Below are 23,160 nucleotides of genomic sequence, written 5' to 3' on the forward strand. Positions count from 1 at the left end.
GTGCGTCTAGGGAATTAGTGAAACTTTATTCCAAACTACCGACTAATAAAATTAGAGAAGTTAAGCTATACGACGAAGTGTTCAGTCCAAAGTTCGTAATTACGTACCTTAGCTTCTCTAATTTCTTATTAGGCTAAATTTTTGGGAAAACTTTGACTTAATTAGAATGGGAAAATTATTCATTATGTAAACCCTGTATGTAAACCTATTTCCGATGAATAAGGTACGTTTGCAAAAATCGTGGCTTTTAAAAACGTTACTATTCAACAAATCCGTTCCTGGACCGCTTCTATCCCGTTGTGGTGTCATTGCCTTATGGGTATTTGTCATTGTACCGATAAGTTGGAGAGAGAGCCGAGAGAGTTAGTCCGGTCTGGAGAAATCTGGCTGGGTACTGGATGGTGTGGCGATTAGTTGTCTTAATAGAGCCCACTCCCTCTCAATCCTTCTAACCTAAGAATCCGACCAGTAATTTTAGATTTTGAAAACAACAAAAATTACTGAATGTTTAGGATTCATAGATCTTTATGGCCTTTACACACTAGAGAAATTTATGTCCATATTGAAGAGTTTTTCCTACGCAAGCATAGGTAATTTGCTTCAATATGGACATAAATTTCTCTAGTGTGTAGAGTCTTTACGACGTCTTTATTCGTACTTTTATTCACTTTATTTGCACTACTATGTGATACAAAAATGTCTACCTACTATCCAGGAATAAAGTAATCCGTGATTGGACCCATTGTAATACTACATTTTAATAGCTAGTCCACTGCCTCAAATTTTCTGAAAACAGTGATGGATCAAATTCGTTACGAACTTAGAAAAAATCGAAAAAAAAATGAATTGTTCGAAGCTCGAGTCATCTGAAGGTAGCGCGTCTTCTCTTAGTTCAATAAGCTCTGTGTAGAGTTTTCTAAAATTCTTTCACGTGCGCCAATTAGTATTTTCACCTATAATTTAAATTGTTGCCGCAGTTTCTCAATGTAGTCATTAAAAAATGAATGAATTTCATTCTCTGGCCAAAGTTGCAGTAGCGTTAAAGCCAAAGTGCATTTGGATGTATTAGAGTTAGGAGAGCTGGAGGAAACCAAGGGGCTTGGCAAGGAGTGTCCTCCAGACTGAGATGATAACAGTATATCCTTATGAGGTCCTCTGTCTCTGGCAAAGGAATAGATGAAGAGCAGAAAAAGCATTGTGCAATCTTTTGTCGACGGCTTCTGGTTTGTACTTGAGTAAACATTTTTCCCGGGGATAGAACATTGGGATAATGGTAGGGGTTGCTGAAGGGATCGAATACTCAACAGCCAACCGCCTAGCCACATTATATGCATCACCGTGCCATTAAATGTGTTTTCAGTTGGGGTGGTGATTACTATAGGAACATAGAGGGATTCCTGTTAAAAGGGATGGGCGTCGCAAGGGATATTCATGTGCAAAATTGTGCTGACAAATCGCTTTTTTCCACTTAAATCCCTCAAATAACTGAGAAAAATTTCCACCACCAATTTTCCGCATATTTTCACGTATATCTTTTGCGGAGGGAAATCAATGAGTGAAAAATATTGGATTTATTTTAGTTGGTTGAGACATGCAATCAACTGAAAGTGTTTAAATATATATGAATTTGACTGCAATTCTCTATTTTCTCTCTCCAATTCTAGGTTTGGGAGATGCTTGGGGAACGCAACACATGCCTTCAAACCCTAGAGACTTGGCTATCAAAGAATTAGGATCCCATCTACTACAAACACTGGATGGATTCATCTTCGTGGTGGCTCCTGATGGGAAGATTATGTACATATCGGAAACGGCATCGGTTCACCTAGGTCTCAGTCAGGTGGAACTCACCGGTAACTCTATTTATGAGTACATCCATAACTTTGACCACGACGAGATGACTGCGGTGCTATCTCTGCATCCGAATGTGTTCACCGTGCCACCATTCGGAGCCACTGGGGGTGGATTTCATCAGCCAGCTCAACCTCCGGGGCCTCATCACCACCATCATCCTCTGACCCACCATCAAGTCCCACCGGTTGCAATTCCTGCTCCTCTAACACCTCCCAATTCAGTGCATAGCACTCCTCCAGCCTCAAACCTTCCTCCTGTGGCCCAGCCACCGCCTCAGAACCCAAATCATCCCATCAACAACAGTGGGAACCTGCCAAATCTTCATGGGGTCTCACACTCCCTGAACCATCATCAGGCACAGTCGTCACAAACTGTTGAAATCGAGAGATCTTTCTTCCTGCGTATGAAATGTGTTCTCGCCAAGAGGAACGCTGGACTGACTTCTTCAGGGTACAAGGTAAACATTGTGTGAATGTTCTATCTTTAACCCTTTAAGGACGATTGGAACACCGGTGTCCCATAAAGAAAATAATTTTTCCTGACAACCTAAAGTCATTTTGTTCTTATGTCTGTACATAATTGTAAAGTAGAAGGTTGAAGGAATCTACAATATTTTTTGCAAGTTTATAGCTATTTGCTATTTAGTAAATATTTATGTTCAAAAATGGCGAATTTTTAAATTCTCAAATTCATAATTGATTTTATTTATTTTTTTATACTTCCAATTTTTTTAGGCAAAACTCTTTTGGCAATAAAAATTACAATACTCATACGTAATATTCTTCATTAAAGCGAAAAATATTATTCATTGGTATCGTCAGAAAAATTACTTAAATTTTTGGGCTATTTTTGTCCCTATCGTTCATAGAAGCACAAAATACACCGAATCAGACTCTGTTGGACTTTCCAAGGTTAGATGTAAGACTTATCATTGATTATGTTTCTCAGTTTAATTTTTATTGTTGATTTTCAGTCCGTAAAAAATATCTCGTCGTTAAAGGGTTAAAAGCTTTTAATGCTTTAAATTGAGTTTCTTTTATGAGTTATCAAAGAATTATTTAAGCCTTAAGGGGTTACATGGGTCTCTCAGGTCAAAAAATAGGCCTTTTTTCTGATAATAATTTTTATTGTGTTGAAAATATTTTAGAAATTCCAACTTTTGGGATATGAAAGAGTAACTTTAGAACAAAATAAAAAAAAAATTTTTTTGAAAAATTTTCAAAATTCGACCGTTGGTAACTGATTTTTGGAACCATTCCTCAAAAAACAGACCTTGCGGTAGGCAGGATTTCTCCCAGTAGGTTCATCTGAAATCAAAAACCAAATATACTCTGGTAGATGATTAGTTGGACCTCTGGATGAACGAAGGATTTTTGAAAAAAACAAAATTTGGATTTTTGGCAAAAGTTTTTGAAAATAAGTATCAATTTTACCCTATTTTTCAACACATTTTGTATTTTAAAAATGGTTCTGATTAAAGGAAGTGCAAATGCTTCGATCCAACAGTAGATAATACTTCTCAAAACAAGTATGCAAAATTTCAGAAAGATCGGTTCAGTAGACTCTGAGTAATCTTGACTACCGCATTGTAAAACGGTGAAAAACGCGTTTAAAGTTTTACAACAATATGCGCGCGCGGGCGGAATGCTTAACTAAAACTGCTCTACCTCCGAGAGTTTTACTCCGATTGACTTGAAATTTTCAGAAAATATTTTTCAAATGTTATACTACAAAATAAAAAAAATATTTTTTTTTGACCTGAGAGACCCATGTAACCCCTTAACAAAGACAAAATATTCGAAATCACAAAGCTTTTCGAAGATTTTGTTGAAGATCAAACAAAGGGAAAGCTTGTGTATTTGCGGTTTGACCACTGCAGTATTTAATCATCTATTATTCGATAATTTTTATCAAAAAAAAAACAAAGATAACTAACACAAGATCCAAACATTATGATACTTTTTAGATAAAAAGAAACGTGAGAGCATGAGTATTTCTAGTTTTTATTCACGCTTTTATGATTCATCCACTTAATATTTTGCAAATTATTATTATTAAATTCCAAATTCAACTTTAGATGTTTCAAAGGTTTAAAGTTTAGACTTTCTGAGGATAAAAATGGAGTATCTTCTCAAATGTTCTATAAGTTTTGACAAGTTAGGAAAAAGTTTTTAATAATAATAATATAATAATAATGTTGGCACAACATTCCATGAAGGAACAAGGCCTTCCCGCAAAGGGATTTCTAGACATGCATTATTATTTTTTCTTGTACGGGATGAGGTTGTCAGTCCCATGCCACGTGGAACATATTTTATTTAATAACATATTTAACTTATTTAATAACATACTCCAATTACAATATCAAAAAGTGAATATTCTTTTTTGTTTCATTATAGAATAAATAAAAGCAAGAATATGCAATCTCCTTCCTTGTCATATTCTTAAGGTGAATTGCATTAATTAGTGTGCAGCAGTCCAATTAAAATTTGAGCAAAATGCAGTTTTGCATTTCTGTTTTGGCGCCAAAGGCATAAAGGATTATACGGGGAAGATTTATGCAAGGACACGAGTCAAAAATCTCACCTAATCATTAGCTGCAATCTCGCAGGACGATGACACAATCAATCCCAACATTTGAATTGCATCTAATTTCAGTATGGATATACGAAAATGCAAATAAATGCAATTTGCAAAAAGGATTATAATGCATATTTATGAATGTTTTGGAGGACTCTTTAAAAATTCCATAATAAGCAGCTTATTTGTATTTTCTTCTAGTACAATGCAAGGGTTTTTAATGATTTAAGTGGAAAAGATCATTCGGAAGTTTGCAATGAAGTTCATATAATCATTTTTTAATGGTTGGTAGGCCCATGTCCTGATAGTAGAGCCAAATATCAATGTAAACTTTGCAAACTGAAAATTATTCCATAGAAGTTTTTGTTAGGGGGAGGTGGGGCAGTTTGTCGGAATAGTTGCATATTGAATTTGGATATCGTAAACGGAACTTATTATTATTAATCGTATTTAGGCACTTTATTTGGTATTACCGGTATTACAATCTAATAATTACAATGTGGCCTGTTTTGGAAGAATCTGCTGATCGTTGATCGCCCAGGTACACCTTCACCGTAGTTAATGCTTCTTCCATGCTCCTGAAGTTTTTTTTTTTTTTGAAGTGACTACGAAACCTGACAATGCCAATCGAGCTTTTATTGTTATATCCCATGTGTTCGAAAAAATAATTCTTTGACTTTTTAATCAAATCTCTCTACATTAATGATATTATGCAAATATAGGGGAGACTGGGGCAAAACTTGTCAAAACGCATATTTAATTCTTTCACGGGCTCTGAGAAAACAGAAACGTTTTATAATGCGCATATTCTTATAGAAAATTTACTGCTCTCAACATCGCAGAAGACTATTTTCCTCTATCTCGAAAGAAATGTGATTTTCGAATCATTTTCTAAAAGTCGATTTTGTGGAGATTCTTAAAATTTCTGGGGCAAATTTTGTCAGTCTTCGGATAATTTGTGACGTTTTACTCTCGCAAACGTTAGAAATATCAAATATACATATCTTTATAGGACATTTATTCCTCTACAACTTTGTCGAAGATAATTTTTCTCTATCTTAACGAGAAATGTCCTCAAATTGAGCTAATCAGTATTGATATTTTCTGTGAGCCAAATATTCCAAAAATAGGGCTCAAAATATCATTATTTTTATTTTGAAAAATCCTTCCTCTAATCCCTTGAAACTTCGTAAGTTTAAGAAGGTTCATGAAGGCTATCTATAATAAAAATTTCAAATCTCAGTCTCTTTTATTTTAGAAAATAGTGAATATTGAAATTTTCGTTTTGACAAATTTGCCCCAATCTACCCTAATGATTTGTTTTATAAAATTTATTGTCATTTGAATTGCCAGGAATCTCAAATATGTAACTTCTGACAATGTGATATGGCAATGTCACGGTTACAGAATCACATTTTCGAAAAAGCTCTCTTAAGATTCGAACGAAATTTGTCATATTACATATTACATTGCCAAACTATCACAGAATTCCCCTACTGAACATTCAATATCTTGCTCTTGGGATATAAGGGAAACCGGGGCAGAATTAGCCACGTATAGTAATAGATAGTGGTATCTTATATTTTGCCTTCGATGGAATATTGAGAAAACCACGCATTATTCTAAATATATACTTCCCTTAGGGTAAGTGTGCCAAATTCCGGCCAGCTTGCAATTCCGCCCACATTTTCTGTTTCTTTCATTTCCGTGAATTTTTAGTTTTATGCATATTATAGATATTATACAATGCAAAGAATAACAAAAAATGTCGCTTCGACGAACAAAATGATCTGAAAAAAAAAACCATTGGAAGAATTCCAGAAGGGCAAGAAACTATGAGAATGAAGGTGGCCGAAATAGGCCACCAGTGACATGTCTACATTTTTATTAATTTTAAAATGTATTAATAATGATTTTAGAGAAAATAAAGACGATAAACTGTCTACAAAGTTCCAAGCAACACTCCTTATAAAAAAGTAACAAAAACATTCAATTTGTATTAAAAATATTACATTTCAAACATGACACTTTGGCGCTTGCATGCAACTATGCCGAAATTTGGCACACTTACCTTACTATTTATTGAAATATTTATCAGATCAGCCTCATACAAACATTTTTTGTACAAATTATACGCAATGAAAAATTTCATTTGGTGTCTAATCTACCCCGGTCTCCCCTACAGCATACAGACTGCGAGAAAGCTTTTCCACCGATTTGCTCTGGATGTTGGCCACCAACGCTAAGACGGTGGTAGACGCTTGTAGCTTCTTAGTGTCTCAAATTAAATAAAATAAATAACCACATTGGTTCATAAATTGGTCAAAATAAAGAGTCCTCTGGGGATTAGTGCTTTATCCCACACTGAGGGAAATGGATCTGGGAGCCGGGGTTAGAAAGAGGTGTTGAATATGCACCATGGCAATCGGGGTTTAGATTCACACCAAAAAACGAAGGAAAAAGTTAAATTCACACCAACTTTGCTTTAAAAAAATTAACTCTGCCGAGTGTTACATCTACACTGTTCATATAATCCTTGATACAGCACATAAAAATGTCTTTTTTGTCATCCAAGAAATTCATGAACATATCTTGTATGAATTTAGTACACTCTTGTTTAATTATTATATGAAAAAAGTATTAAAAATATATTATTATAGAAAATAGTTCAGTATTACGGATTGAAACCTCATCGAGTGTTAAGTTTACACTCCTGGCAACAAAGATAAGCAAACGCGAGACGAGTGTGAAAAATACACTTAAACAGTGTTTTTGCAACACTTCCTCGGTGTTGTTGAACGAAAAGACACTATTAATTTTTCACATACCTCGTTTTGTTTCAGTCTATCGAAAGCGTCCATTTAAGAAAATGCTTCGTATCCGTTGGTGCGTGTATTTTTCGGTAATTCTGTTATAAAATTGTGATTTAGAGGCCAAATTTATGCGTAAAAAGCACGGTAAGTGTATAAATTTATTTACAATATGGTGGAAAAGTGAAATTTTTATCAGAAAAAGAAAACTTTTCTAGTTTTCTATGGAAGTGTTGATAAAGTGCTGCTTGTAACTTTTTTGTTTGTGTGTTTAGTACACTTGCAATTATCGTGTATTATTTAATTTAGTTCTATAAATAAAGTGAATTGTTTGGATTACTAACGGATTATTTTAGTGGTTTTGGTAGAGGGAGCTTAAATTTTCACATAAAAGCATAGATTCAAAAAATCTAATTTAGAACTGAAATTCATTACAAGCAACATACTCGTAGCATCCTTATTTTACAGACATTTCTTAATTCTTTTGTTAATGGTTTCTTAATAATTAATAAAATTAATTTGTATTCTTTTATAAATTTGTATTCTTTTATAAATCCTAGAACTTTTCCTTACAGTTTTGTGGAAAAATACCCCATTTTCCATGGCGTGACGATTAGTGTAGCAAAAGGGATTGGAATTCTGGTAGTAGATGTTGACAGCAATATTCAAGCTGCTGCAATTGTGGGATACACTCGACTCATGAGAAAATTATTATAGGTATGTGATATATCTTTTTTCTTAATTTTGGTTCTTATTGATTATTTTTCGTATGCCTCTTTTTAGGCTTTAGTTAAACTACGACCGAATTAGAGATTGTAGGTACTATTTACACTCCAGGAAATGTAAAGGCAGAACACTATCTTCTGGCACTGCTGTGCAGTTCGTAATCAAATCTTTACAGACCTCAAAAACACCCTAACGATGAGATGTCTGCTTCTACAGATATATTATGATAGAGGTAAAATTACTACTTGGTTTTAAGCACTTTTTTTGAATTAAAAAAATACAATTTTTCTTTATGTAATATTCATAGTAATCTTATATTCCTTTGTTTTCTAGATTTAAAGAATATTGTAAATCTTCATGGTCTACGCAAAGTTTTGGCCCCTGAACTTTTCGAAACTACACAGGACACAAAAATAAAAAGGAATCGTCCACTTTCCGTTCACCATCTACTAAAAAGGGAACCATTCTACTATCTCCGGAATATCAAATTCTACTCGAGTCGATCTTGACTGACTTCGCAGGATGGTACAGTACTGGAAAAAATAACTCTGAAGATTAGTAATCTCTCTACCTAAGCTGTAAAAGAAGTAAGATACTAAACTGTTTCTATTTTTTTGTACAAGTAAGTTTAGCGCAGATAATCTTATTTTATATTCTAAATTTTAAAAAAAATTACGTGCATACTGATAGCAAACATAACAGCGTCAAATTCTCAAATATGCACAAGAAAATTGTGTCCACAAGGCATTCTAATATTCAAAAGAATAGTCCAAATCCAAAATTTTTCTTACCATTCTGAACAAATATTCTAAATAATTAATTAATATATTGATTTTAACGAGAGTAATATTCCTTAAACTGTGCCATTTTACACTCCCAAATGATTTCAGAGGCAAAATTTTTTTCTTTAGATTATGGCCTGAATAATTTTATAAAGATACAACTTTTTATATAAATTTAGTATTATATTTCGTTAAAAATACTTGAATAAACCAAAAAAAATTATTTTTATTAATTTCCAACATAATATAAAATCTTAAGATATTTTGAACGATATGTTTTATCTGGGAAGCTTAAAATTTTTGAAACAAACATGAAGATTAGTAAAGTAGCCTATTTTTATGAGAACGAGTTAGAAGAAAAAAGAATTTATGTAATATTGATAGAAATAAGTTTCCAAGAAGATTGATAGTGGAAAAATATTAAGGCAATGAAATTTTGAATATATTTATATAATACTATTGTATTGATATGTACATATGTTAAAAAAAACAAGTAAAAAATAAAGAATTTATAAACCAATTATACTTTTTAATGGGATGTATGGAGAATATACCTCTCAAAGAAAGAGGGGTAATATGTGCACTTGATGAGGTTTGCATATTTTAAATACCATTGGTGTGAAAATAACCCTCGATAGGGGTTCCTAATTTATTTTATAGCGTCGGTGTAAATTCCACACTCGATGGGGTTTGATTTTTCTATTCAATATTTTTAACCCCCGCCTATTACCAAATTTACTACCGGAGAGGTTTGGTTGATTCGGGGTTAGAATTTGGTGTGAAAAATAACCCCCGATTTGTGCATTTTTCACACCCGTATTTCTCTCAGTGCAGCTTTCAAAGGACTAGATATTCTAAACAACGTTCAATTATTGTAGTAATTTTTCAATATATATTAAGTCCGATACAACAAATATACAATACCAAATGAAAATTGTATCAAAAATACTGTTTATCGTGAAATTACAGCAGTTAAGCCATAAGACCAATCACTAGGTTCACTAGGTTAAGCCCGTTAAGCCTATATAAGACGGCGGTGGTAGCAGAAAGAGAAATAACTCTAACAATCTCATGTCTCTCTTGTGTTGTTCCTTATATATTTCGTTTTCGGTAATAGATCATACCGTTTTTTCTATTTATTTAGTTATTTATTTATTTGTATTTTGAAAAGCTACCCAGCTGACCATTAAGCAAATTTCTTTAAAAAAGCTGTTTTGAAGAAACAATTAGTAGTAATCTCTATCAAACCGTAAACTAATTAATATGCTGCATATTTCATTCAGAAAGAAAAAAACAACACCACAAGTTGCTTTTATTGGACCACTTAATTGGAAAATACTCAATTTAATTTTCCATTGAGAAAGTTTGTTTCTCAGCTCCCATCGTAAAATCCCCTCTTGGGCGTCTCTGACGTTGCTTTTCCAATTAAATGGGGGCTCTTTTGCCGGGTTCCAAAGCAAAGTGTAATGCTTAAATGCAATTGCATTGGTGTATCAAGTGAAATGGGAACAAAGCGCATTTTAATTATTTATTTGCCACAAATCACGTCTTTCAGCTGTGCTGTTTTTGTTGAATGTCACGTTACACAAACATTCTGCAACATTGTTTCAATATTTAACAAATATTATTGCACAACAATCTGCTTCCAATTCCATTTGTTCAAAAGAGTTCTTTTTTTTAATTTGTAATTTCCGAATTTGATCTTTGAATTCGAATTTGAGTTGCAATTGATAAGGGTTTATTTTCCATTATTTTCCAGGTGATTCACTGTTCGGGCTATTTGAAGGCAAGGGTCTTTCAGATGGACTCAATGTATGGCGAGGGACACAGTTGTGTCCAGAATCTAGGACTAGTCGCTGTAGGGCATTCATTGCCACCGTCAGCAATCACAGAAATTAAGTTGCATCAGAACATGTTTATGTTTAGGGCGAGCATGGATCTGAAATTGATCTTTCTCGATGCGAGGTGAGTACTCTACGCGTGCAAATTTGTCATGTAAATTAATAAAGAACAATATTGTCGATGGGAAATTTGATATCTTCCGGTTGTCGAGATGAGGGTGCTAAAAAAAGTCTCTTTATGGCTCGTTTTTTTTGCTTACGCCCTCTTCAAATTCTCTTCGATGTGGCGTGAAAGTTGATAACAATGACGCCAAAACGATGGTGGATCAATAAATCGGCAGCAGCCCTATTTTGTACAAATATTTGTTGTCTCATTCAAAGTGAATTCACTGTAAATCCGCAGAACGTGTTAAATCTCATTTGCACAATACACTGTTTCTCACTCATTTTCCACTTGCAAAGTGTATTGAGTGTGGTGTAGAAAGAAAGTTGCCATTATTTTTTGTAATTTTCTTTCAAAAATATTTTCCTATCTTATCGTCTGCAGAGTATCTCAATTGACGGGCTACGAGCCACAGGATTTAATCGAGAAGACACTCTATCAGTACATCCATGCAGCTGACATACTTCACATTAGATATTCACATCAAATTTGTAAGTATATATAAAGTTATTTTATGTTTGTTCTATTTACTGAGATCTTAGGCATAACATAAGGGAACTTTAAGTTGGAATAAAGCTCTTCATTACAGCTGGGTTAATCGTTGATAACATTGTTACAATTAGTGCACGTCTTACAAAAGGAAATTTGTTATTAACAATTCTCTGTCAGTTGTTGAAAAACGAGGTGGAAAACCTTAAAAATAGTATTAAGGTTATTTAACTTATCAATATTAAATAAAATTCTTTAGCAATAGCAAATAAATAATATCTAACAGGTTTTCTTAAGGGGTTACATGGGTCAAGAACACTAAAAAATTGCATAGTTTTTAAAATTGTTTTTCAGCATAATATGATCAGCGCACAATAACTTTGGTTTGTAAACATGTTTTCAAAATTTCCTATGAGAATGAACGAGATGACTAGATCTAGATCTCACTTACTCTCATTGAAATGTCAAAAACATGTTTAAAATGTTAAAAGTGAGTGAGATTTAGATCTAGTCATATCGCTCATTCTCATGGGACATTTTCAAAACATGTTTACAAACAAAAGTTATTGTGCGCTGGTCATCACTCTCATTGAAATGCCAAAAACATGTTTACTAAACAAAAGTTATTGTGCGTTGGGCAATAAGCACAACATATAAACTATGTTTTCTGAAAATCTTATATAAAAATTTTAAAAATTTAGCCCATGAGACTCGATTTCAGAAACTTTTTCGAAAAAAAATTTATTTTTTTTATTAAAACTAAATAATTTTCTGTTAGCTGATGAGGGAAACTAAAGCGTGGAATCGTTTGAATTTCCCCAACATTGGATATGATTTTGATAGTTTCAACTATTGTTTACTTTTTGTTTGTCAGTTGTCATTTTTAGTGCTTTTCATTAGTTTTATTTTGATACCACTCTCGTTAAAAAATATTGATTTTCGATTGAGATATCTCAAGAAGATGGAGAGAATACGACATCAGATAGTTGACATTTACAAAATCCAAATGCGACTTTTGCGGAAATAGGAAAACTTACGGGAAAGTCGGTAATCTTGTTCACCGAAAAGTAAGTTTTTTTTTCAAAAATAAGATCACAAAGGCTGGATTTTTAAGATTTTAAATGAAAATTTCAGAAAATATAGTTTAAAATGTTGTATTTTTATATGCTTAAGAAACTTGAACTAAGAATATTAATTATGCTGAAAAAAATTAAGAAACAATGATATTTACCAGTTTTTATAACCACGTATAACTCCTTAAATCACTGCGAGGGTTTTGAACAGACTTCTGCTCGTTGTTCGTAATCCCAAGAGTTTTTGCGTTTGCGCACAGAAAGGGGTAACAATCAGAACAAGTGATGTGCAATTTCTTAAAAAAAATGTGCCATAGGTTCCAGTCCAAACTTTTATAGATTTTCCTTTGTGACAATACTCATTTCTTTTAAAAGGTAATAAAGTAAATATTTTTTTATATTCACTGAGGCAAAGGAGTTAGATACAGTATAAACCTAATTACGAATGTTCCTCTCAATTCTGAGATAAAACTTTAAACGTTATGTCTTTAAATCAACCTTTAAAAGCTGATAAGTATTCCCCGATAAAGGCTTTTTAATTTTAAATAAATCTAAGATAAAATATATCAAAATAATTCACGATAACCGAAGTGAATTGTTACAGTCAAACTCATTTAAGTTTTCTTCAATTTTAAAGCTGTTCTGTAGGATATTTTAAACCTTTAAATGCAGAAAAAGAAATGAGAAAAGATTGGAATTGATAAAGTGTCATAAGCCTTTAATTCAAAATCGTAAATTTTTAATTTTGGCACTAAATACTGAAATTAAATTCTTAAGTTTTTTTTTCTTTTTGAAATTGAGGGTAATAACTTTCAATTCTAAATAATGAAAGCTTAGAGATCTGAGTTAAATAAAATGTTAAAGTTTGTCTATTCTAAGTTTGAAGTTAGTAGTGACGCATTATTTATTCCAATTTTGCCTTAAAATTTTCCGTATTTAAAGGTTTAAGTTTGAAAGGTCATTTCAGTTTAGTTATTGTGCTATTAAACAGTAAATTTAATTTAAAGAATTAAAAAAAAATACATTTTCAAACTAAAGAACTTATTGTAGAATAAGAAACAGTCTTTAAAATACTGTTTTAAATATTAAAGATTTAAATTAAATCTTTAATATTTATCTCAGAATTGACGAGAAGGACTGCATATTTGAAATGGGATATATGTATTCCTTTTATTAAAAGATTAAAGATACTTACAGACTGATTTGGATTGAGATTTACTTCATAAAGTCCTTATTTTATATGATAAATTTTCAAAGCTTATTCGTATAGCGCACGCTAAACTGAATTAGGTATAGAGGTAATTTTAATTGCAATCGAATAAGACTTTTAATTTGCAAAAATTGTTAAATATGCCCTATTAGACATTCTCTGGGAAATTTGGGAAAATGAATATAGGAAGAGAATCTTATATGGGCTTCAGACCTAAAGTTTAGCGAAATGGCTTAACTCCTCTAATTTTTAATTAATCACAATTTTTTGAAAAAAATTAACTTAGGATTGGATTATTAAAGACAAATTAATAACCTATTAGGCCCTCAAAAAGCAATTAAATTGCACGCTATTTAGGATTTTGAGACCTAAGGGAACTGGGCTAAACCTCTAGTCTGAAGACCGCTTTACATAATTTCTTAAGGATTAAAAAAAATTGCAATCGACCGGATAACAATTTCAAAAGTTCTTAATAATAGACTTTTACCTGTTTGAGCGACCTTTCTATCACAAATCGAACTTGGTATTATTTTTTTTTATAATGTCTTATGCTTCGTTTACCTTATTTTTTTTTAAAATTTTTTTTTAAATAAACTTGCTTGTTGCGATATCCAGAGAAGGTTACTAATAATTTTTAACATTTTCGATTATATTTTTAGAAGTTGCTCAGATAGGCATCTTGTCCGTTACATTGTATTTTGTAAGCGAAAACACATTCAAAATTGTAGATTGTTAGTACACTTCAGGATCCTTCTTCTGAAGGAATCTAACTTCTTGCAGATGGTTAATTACCTAATTAAGAAAAAATATTAAATTTACTGCAAACTAAAATTTATATAAATGGTTGTTGTAACGACTCTTCTAAGTGCTCTCAAATCCTATGCCATCTGGAATATTAAAATGCATGTTTGGGTATCTTGAAAATTAGGCTACGGTAAATCATGAAATTAATGTTTTAAAATCTTTCACTTCCCCATGTTATAAATTTAAATGAAATTTTTTCCTTTGGGCAGCCCCTAATGTATTTTTCAATTTTAGGTCGCCCATAATAATATTTTAATATTCAATAAGTAAACTTGATAAATAGATTATGTTCCTGTTACATTAATATTCAAGAAATAACTAAATTGATTTTTAAAGATAATGAAGTATTTTCAAGTTTGCGAAATATATCAAATATAATACACTTTTGAAAAATTCATATTATCTACGAAATTAACAGTAGTATCCTTAATAATTAGATATCAAAGTCAATGCTAATTTTTATGAAAAGAAAACTGTTATAAATATTTAGTTTTCCTTTTAAAAACGAATGTCTGTGAAATTTTTACATTTTATATTTATATTAAAACAAAGGTCAAAGGTTTAAATGTTTAAAAGGCTCTAGAATGCGTATTTCTCAACCGAATGATAATCATGATTGGGTTTTTGAAAATGTCTTGGAATTTCTGTTAGGATTAAATTGGTTCAAATCAGTCATAAATTGGTAATTAACCGTTTACTAATTTTTATACGAAAATCAATTTTTTTACTCCTAAGCCATTTTGGGAGTGCTTTATGAATCGGTTTAAATCGGTTACGAACCGGTCATCGATCATTTCGCAGAGCATATTACGCTTTGTCACTGCTTTTAATATCTTAAGTATTATTGAGAAATAATGCAATATTATTTAAAATACTTATGTTTCAACTAGTAGGGGAGACTGAGGCAAAACTTGTCAAAACTCATATTTAGTTCTTTCACGAGCTCTGAGAAAACTTAAACGTTTTATAATGAGCATATTCCTATAGGAAATTTACAGCTCTACAGCATTGCAAAAGACTATTTTCCTCTATCTCGAAAGAAATGTGATTTTCGAATCATTTTCTAAAAGTCGATTTTGTGGAGATTCTTAAAATTGCTGGGGCAAATTTTGTCAGTCTTCGGATAATTTGTGACGTTTTACTCTCGCAAACGTTAAAAATATCAAATAGACATATTTTTATAAGAAATTTATTCCTCTACAACTTTTTTGAGGATAATTTTTCTCTATCTTAACGAGAAATGTGCTTAAATTGAGCTAATGTATTGATATTTTCCTTAAGCCAAATATTCCAAAAATAGGGCTCAAAATTTCATTATTTTTTATTTTACAAAATCCTTCCTTGAATCCCTTGAAACTTTGTAAGTTTAAGAAGGTTCATGAAGGCTATCTATATTAAAAATTTCAAGCCTCAGTTTCTTTTATTTTAGAAAATAGTGAATATTGAAATTTTCGTTTTGACAAATTTTGCCCCAGTCTGTCCTATTGACTCAATGAATCATATAAAAATGTCTTACATAATTATGTATCTACAGAATTTTCACAAGGTATTCTTTTCATTCTTTTTGCTTTCAGTAATGTACAAAGGGCAAGTAACCACCAAGTATTACAGATTCCTAACGAAGGGTGGTGGGTGGACGTGGGTGCAGTCCTATGCAACCGTTGTTCATAATACTCGCTCTTCGCGGCCGCACTGCATCGTTAGCGTTAACTATGTGCTGAGCGACCAGGAGTGCAAGGATCTGCTTTTAAATGAAGTCCAGGGACCAGTTCGAAATGACCCAATTCTTACGCCCCAGACACCACCTCAAATGACCCCAGTGGCTGCTAGTGCTCCTGCAACAGTTCAGCACCATCAAGTGGCTGCGCCGTCACAAAACGCCGCGGCTCATCATCATCCACCACCACAGCAACCCATGAAGGATATATCCCAAAACTACCAGACTCACTCGGATTTCGAGCACTACCATTCCTACCTCCACCATCAAGGAGGACTGCAGGGGGATTTTGTAACGGACAATGCTTATTACGATACATTTTTTGCCACATACGATGGACATGATCCCAATGCTGCCCTGAGGCCTTTCTCAGCTAGTTCCAATAGCTGTAGTAGTTCTGAAGGTTAGTATTACTGGATAATTATGTAAAAAATCTTTTTTTTGGGAAACAAGGAATTATTTAATTAAAAAGAAATTATGAAAAAAAAAACATTGCAAAATTTGGTATAATCAAGAACATTTTGGTTAGGATTAAAAAAGAAACGGTGCTATTCTAAGGAAAAATGAATATGGTTTTACTGTTCTCAAGTGCTCTCTGCATTATCGACTTTAATTTGTATTAATTCCTGTCTCGACTGTTTTCCCTAGTTCTCGCCGTATTTTAAAACCACAAAACAGTCGTGACGGAACCAAGAGAAAAGTCGATTATGTAGAAGCACATGAGGAACAGTAGTGCTAGAAAAAACAGGTTTAATTTTTATTGGAATTCCTGTTATATTTTTCTCTATAACTTACTCGTTAATTCCAAAAATCTTGTTTCAGTTCCATAAGGAATATTTTAGAACAGCTAACGTAACATATATCTTTTCTTGTAATTTTTCTAGCAGTCTAATAATTGAAATTTAATTCAACTTGAAGTTACGAATGGACTTCTAGCTTAAAAGGATAAGGCTTTACAGTTTTAAAATAAATAAGCGATTTAGAAAAGTTTAATTCTAATAGTTCTGTCCAACCCAAAGTAATTATCAGCAACATAATTAAAATTCATTGCAACCTTCTCTCAATAGGGGAAAACTACTGGAAAATTTAAGTTATTTTCTTTTTTCTTATGCTTGAGGAAGTCAATTCTGCTAGAAAACAGTGTAATGTTGTTTTTTAGGTAGAGAAGTGAAACATAAAAAGTTAAAAGTATTTATTATGACAGTAAAGGGCCATAGGGGAAAGTGCTCTCCCTTCGAACGTTCATGCCTTCGAATAATGTGAATTTCTTTTGTTTTTCATAAGAGATTTACACTAAATTGTCACGGAAATATCAACAATTGATGATAAGCCAAGTAATATTTAACAGAAATGTGTAAGTCTCTTAGGAAAACTAAAAGAAAATTCACATTATTCGAAGGCATGAACGTTCGAAGGGAGAGTACTTTCCCCTATAAACGAAAAAAATTATTAAAATCAATTGAAGGTCGTTAAACAGCTCCCTGAGTAAAAATAGAAAGTTTTCACAGTGTGATGCAAAATTTCACAGAATTTCTCGCAATATTTCAATATTACAGTTTTCATGAAACTTTCATTCCTTAGGTGAGCAACAGATGGGAGGTATGCATATGATTCAAACACCACCCATGTCAGCTCAGACACAAACCACCGGCTACGGCGAAGAGCTGAGTCACCATCAGCAATTCAACTCCATGAATTGTTTCGCCGGATCCGCCGTTGGTGCTGCGGCTGTTCCCGGAAACACTGGTCAACTACACCATCACCATGGGGCGCCACTGACGCACCATGAGCCCGTCTTCGCAGACTATAAGGCGACGCCAGGGCCGCAGTACACGAGCGTGATCGTGGAACCGCAGAACTACCACATGCCCAATGAATACGTCCACTGAGACGCCATTCGTCGCGGCAGCTGAGAGATGCATCGTGAGACGTGATCTGATTTAATTTATTGCTAGTGTCTAAACGATTATTGGTCCCGGAATCGAATGAAAAAATCAATAAAGCGAATGACAATATTTTAATTGTAAATATGCGAGAGTGAATCATGCTATGGATGTTTTTTTTCATTATGTAAATGCAGCTCCCGGTTCTTTGTGGTTCTTCTCACAACTTAACACGCTGGTTCTCTGTCCTTCCACCTCAATTATGTTGCACCAAATGGAGCATGAAGAGAGTCACATTAGCAATCAATTTTATTGCAATAACTGATGCAAGAGGCAGAAGAATAATTACCAGTCAAGGGGTATATAGTTGCTTGGAAGTATACGTTAGAATTTGCAGAGCTTGCTATGGCAATTTTGAAATTTTGTCCAAAAATTATCCTTAATTTGCATTGAACTGGTTCAAGGTTGTTTCTAATTATCGCACTTGTGCTAATTGGCACAATTTCGTTTGACTAAACGGACTATGGTACTTGAAACCTCCAATTACTGAATATCACGGAACATTCAATTTTTGATTGCAAAATTAACTACGTAATAAACTGCTAAAATTATGTCCAATGAAACTTGAGTAGAATTTCAATTGAGTTTCTGAATGAAATTTTTTTCATGGGTATTACAAAATATTTTCAGGATTTTCTTTTAATTTGCGACATTTCGGTCTGCTTTTACTGCTTAAACTCAAAGAGAGAGCAGTTATATTATCGACTTTTTTTTCAATTTGTTGTCGTCCTAGAGCTTAAATGGTAAGAGATATCTACTTCCAGTCTTCGAAGACCTCCGTTAAAAAAACGATATCTCTAGACGTTTTTTTTCTTTTTCCCCCATCCCCCTCCAACCCCTCCAAAACCATGTATTTTTGGTTTATCTCGAAAACGGCTCCTACGATTTCTTTTATTTTTGGATATCTTTTGGAGGTGGTCCAGGCAATCATTTCGTCCAAACATACCTATGATCTAAAAAAATCGCCATCTTGAACTTTCGAAAGTAAAACTTTAACAAACATTAATAAAATATATAATATATAAAAGTTTAATATAAATTTAATTGCTTTGTAATATAATATCGGACACCAAGCTTCCCGTAGTCCCTTGCCCTTTCGAAAGGACTCGTCCAAGAATTTTTCTATATCATTTTATTTATAGAGACCATAACCGTATGTTCCTTAGGCATTATTCATCCTCCAGAAATTAAAAAAAAAACTAATTATTTACAATATTTTGAAAAATAAAAAATAAAAAAAAACTATGCGATATTGGAAGCAGTCCAAAATTTGAAAAGGTTTCCTAACTGAAGAAATATTTTATAACACGAAAATTCCAACTAGGGCTCTTTGAAAAAATCTATTATTCTTTTCTATTAATTTACATTATAAATACTTCGAGTGAATTCAATCTTCTAAAAGAGATACGATAAAGATTTTCTTTTCGAAAAGAACAACAAGTATAAGGTGGTTTTCAAACTAGAGGTTTTAGCCCATTTCCTGAAGCCCTGGAACATCCCAAACAACAACCAGTTTTATTACTTTTTCAAAATCTATTAAACCATTTAGGGTAAGTGTGCCAAATTCCGGCCAGCTTGCAATTTCGGCCACCATTTTTGTTCCTCGAATTTCCATGAACTTTTAGATTTTACGTACTCTAGAGATTATACAATGCAAAAGAATAACAAAAAATGTAGCTTCGACAAACAAAATTACGTGAAAAAGACATTTGAAGAATTCCCGATGGGCAAGAAACTATGAGAATGAAGGTGGCCGAAATAAGGCACCAAAGCTATGTCAACATTTTTTATTTATTTTAAAATGTATTAAGAATGATTTTAGAGTAAATAAAAACGATAAACTGTCTACAAGGTTCCAAGCAATACTCCTTAAGAAGAAGTAATAAAAATACTCAATTTGTTTTAATAAAATTGCATTTAAAACTTGAGACCTTGGCGCTTGCATGCAACTATGCCGAAATTTGGCACACTTACCCTACCTATAATAATCTAATCCTAATTCAAAATTTTCCAAAAAAATTTGGACTGATAAAGAATTAGAGAAGTTGTGCTATATGGCTAAGCCTTAGGTCTGAAGCCCGAATAAGACTTGAAGAGTCTTATAAGAGGAAAAACATTCATGGGACTAAGATTTTGGACTGTGTGGCCCACCTCAAAGCGCCATGTTCACGCACTGACTGGCATCAGGCGATCAGTGATGTATATCGATCGATTCAACATGAAGTGTTGAATCGATAACTCGATTTGAATTTAAAATTGAAAGGTCTTCACATTTAAGGATAAGGGCCTCGACATACTTGAGGATTAGCCGAGGGACGACTTAGCGTAATTATATCCGAAATAATGGTTAAATCGCATTTCTATCATTTGCCAATAAGCTGTCTCTCGGCTTAAGTCGTAAGTGTGTCAAGGGCGTAAGATGATCGAGATCTACAAGCAGGGGTGGTTGCTATCTTGATTTGACGTTTCTCTCCACCATTTTGACTAACAGTCAAAATCTAAAACACATCCTATTTTGCTGAATTTTTAGTATGTTGTAGCTGACGTCAAGACCTTTTCAGAACGTATCTAAAAAAGTGTATCTTTTAAAAAGGCTCTAAAAAATATTTGTACCTTTCCAAAAATCCTCATGAGTCACATTTAGTAGGGTGAAAGGAACACCTCGTGTCAGGACCTATTGATACGTTACTCTGTACTATTTGGAATACAAAATTTGAATACCTATCCTTATCGGAAAACGTAGATTAATGAAAAAAACGTCATATTACTTGAATTTTATTAGAGCCAATTAATAAATTCCAAAATTTTGATACAAGTGTCAATGTGGGTTCCCTGTCGAAGAGGTGTTCTTTCGACCCTAGCTTTAGAATGCAGCTTTTAAGGAAAAAGACTTTAAGTAGATATATTAATTACATAATGAAATAATATTTAATTTTTTATACAGAATTGCAAAATATTGGGTAACTTTTGCCGGGCACTGTAAATCATGCATTATGAAAAGGAAAATAGTAAAAAAAAAAGAGATGGCAAAGTGTACCAGCTTTTCGGAATGCTCGAACTCACGAGATAGACCTCTTCGTGATTTAGATTTTTGCATGATCTTTTGGTATAAAAATCCAAATTTAATCAAATCGGTTGAAAATAGGCCCTCCAAAGTGGTTAACCTTTGATCTTCATTAGGTCAAAATGTGAATTTTCCGGTCATTAGTATGTTTGGACGAAATATTCGCCTAGACTACCTCTAAACCATTGAAAAGGCTTGAGCCGATTTTGAGAAAAACCGAAAAAACATGGTTTTGGAAGGAGTGGAGTGAGGAGAAAAAAGCATCTGGGGATATTGTTTTTATTAGGGTTCGTGGTTCATCTAAGTCCGGAAGTGGATATCTTTTACCGTTTTCTAAGCTCCAAGATTGAGTTCGAACAGTAAAATATTTGAAAGAAAGATTTCAGCAAAATCGAAATGGTTTATTCTAGCCTGATATATAGGGTGTTCCAAAAATCACGCAAGATATAAATTTGGCGGCATTTCTGAAATAAATGTCCGCAACGAATAATAAAAAGGGACAGATAATCCTAACCGGCTTATGTAGGTGAGATTCTTAACGTGAGCTAGCTCGGAGTGCATGCAAATTCGATTTAGAGCTGAAGTTGGGAGACGCCATTCAGTTATCTTGAATCAAATTCGTGAAATTATACAAATTTTGTATTTAAACCAAAATATCAAGGATTTGGATGAACTGGCAGAAAAGTAATATATGGGTGAAATGTAGACCAGAATGTACTCTATAATTTTCCCATAGAACATGATCTCATCGATTACTCAGAAGCCAAGATAAGCGAGGTTTTTTGTTTCTTAACTCGTTTTTTCATCCAGAGTGCCCCAAGTAGTCATTTGTTGAGCTTCAACTATTTCAAAGAATTGTTGTATTTTGTGGGACTTTCCATTTAAAACCCTATTTTAAGTGTCTTGGTGGAGTAGAGGCAGTCAAATTGGCATCTGAGTGATTTCAAAGCGTTTTTATGGGAAAAATCATTTTTTTCACACTTAAACGGCAAAATCGGAGTGATAGCGTAGTCTGAGCGGAAAATGATGTATGGACGAAATGTAGAGACAAATGTCCTCTACAATTATGTTGAAGTAATCATCAAAATCGGTTCAGCGACAGTAGAGATAATTGAGGTTATGTGATATTGAAATTGGTTTTTCGACTGGGGCGCCCCTGGTGTTGGTCCCACGAAGTTCAAATATTCTAGAAAGTTGTAGCATTTAGTGAGATCTTTCGTTTAAGCCCTCACTCATCAAAATCGGTCACATAGAACCGGAGATATGATTTTTTGAATTTTGTGAACTTTGACCCCTCATATCTCCGGTTCTGTTTTAACCACAGCGCGCATACGCACCATTTTGGAAACGTCCTAGACTGGACTACAACATACTAAAATTTCATTAACTTGCACAATGCCGTTTTTGAGAAAAGTGACTTTGAATTTCGATGAATTTTGACGCTATCACAGCGCCACCTGTGGTGACTTTTTGAACTTCCATCTGAAAGTGCTCATCGAGACGAAACCAAAAAGGTAAAATTTAGGTCGCTATGTTAATTAGAACCGGAGATAGAGGCCGGTCAATGTTCGAACTTTGACCCCTTATAGCTCGGGTCAGGGGTTTTAGATTGACTTAAGGTTTTTTTTGTTTGATAGGTATAATCAACGGCTACAACATACTAAATTTTCAGCCCGATGCACAATGGAATTTTTGAGTTATTTAACTTTTAAGATTTAAAAATTTTCTTTTTAAAAAAAGCGCCCCTAGCGGTGGTTTTATGAACTTGCGATGTTAGAAGGGGAAGTGGCATTTCACGAGAGCTTTCCAAAAAGCCCTCACTTTTTAAATTCTGACAATTAGAACCGGAGTTATGGCCATTTTAAGAAATTTTTTTTGGACCCTTATAGCTCGGGTCTGGGGGGTCAGGGGACCTTAAGTTTGGTATTGATGGAAAGCTCTAAGGCCCAGCTATAACATACTAAAATTTGAGTCCGCTGAATGCCATAGGGGCGGAGCTATTGAGAAAACAAAAAAAGGGGGGTCTTCAAAATGGCGGAAGGAGGGGTGGGGGGTGAGGGGTCTATGCACCAAGTTGCAATTTTCACCCGATATATAACCTTTG

At 33.4% G+C, this 23,160-nt stretch overlaps 1 protein-coding gene across 3 annotated transcripts in view; it reads left to right on the forward strand.

Annotated features, from left to right (window-relative positions):
* The window catches only part of LOC129807045 (single-minded homolog 2), a 46,678-nt gene extending 28,601 nt beyond the window's left edge, over nt 1-18,077 (forward strand). For all 3 annotated transcript variants that reach the window (XM_055856025.1, XM_055856024.1, XM_055856023.1), the window contains exons 3-7: nt 1,665-2,311; nt 10,512-10,717; nt 11,141-11,247; nt 15,907-16,452; nt 17,631-18,077. In XM_055856025.1, coding sequence (XP_055712000.1) covers nt 1,665-2,311; nt 10,512-10,717; nt 11,141-11,247; nt 15,907-16,452; nt 17,631-17,938 — 1,814 coding nt within the window. In that variant the 3' untranslated portion in view covers nt 17,939-18,077. The remainder of the gene's footprint in view (nt 1-1,664; nt 2,312-10,511; nt 10,718-11,140; nt 11,248-15,906; nt 16,453-17,630) is intronic.
* Nucleotides 18,078-23,160: the final 5,083 nt, after the last annotated feature.

Source organism: Phlebotomus papatasi, chromosome 3 (genome assembly GCF_024763615.1).
Source record: "Phlebotomus papatasi isolate M1 chromosome 3, Ppap_2.1, whole genome shotgun sequence".
In the NCBI taxonomy this organism is placed as follows: Eukaryota; Metazoa; Arthropoda; class Insecta; order Diptera; family Psychodidae; genus Phlebotomus; species Phlebotomus papatasi.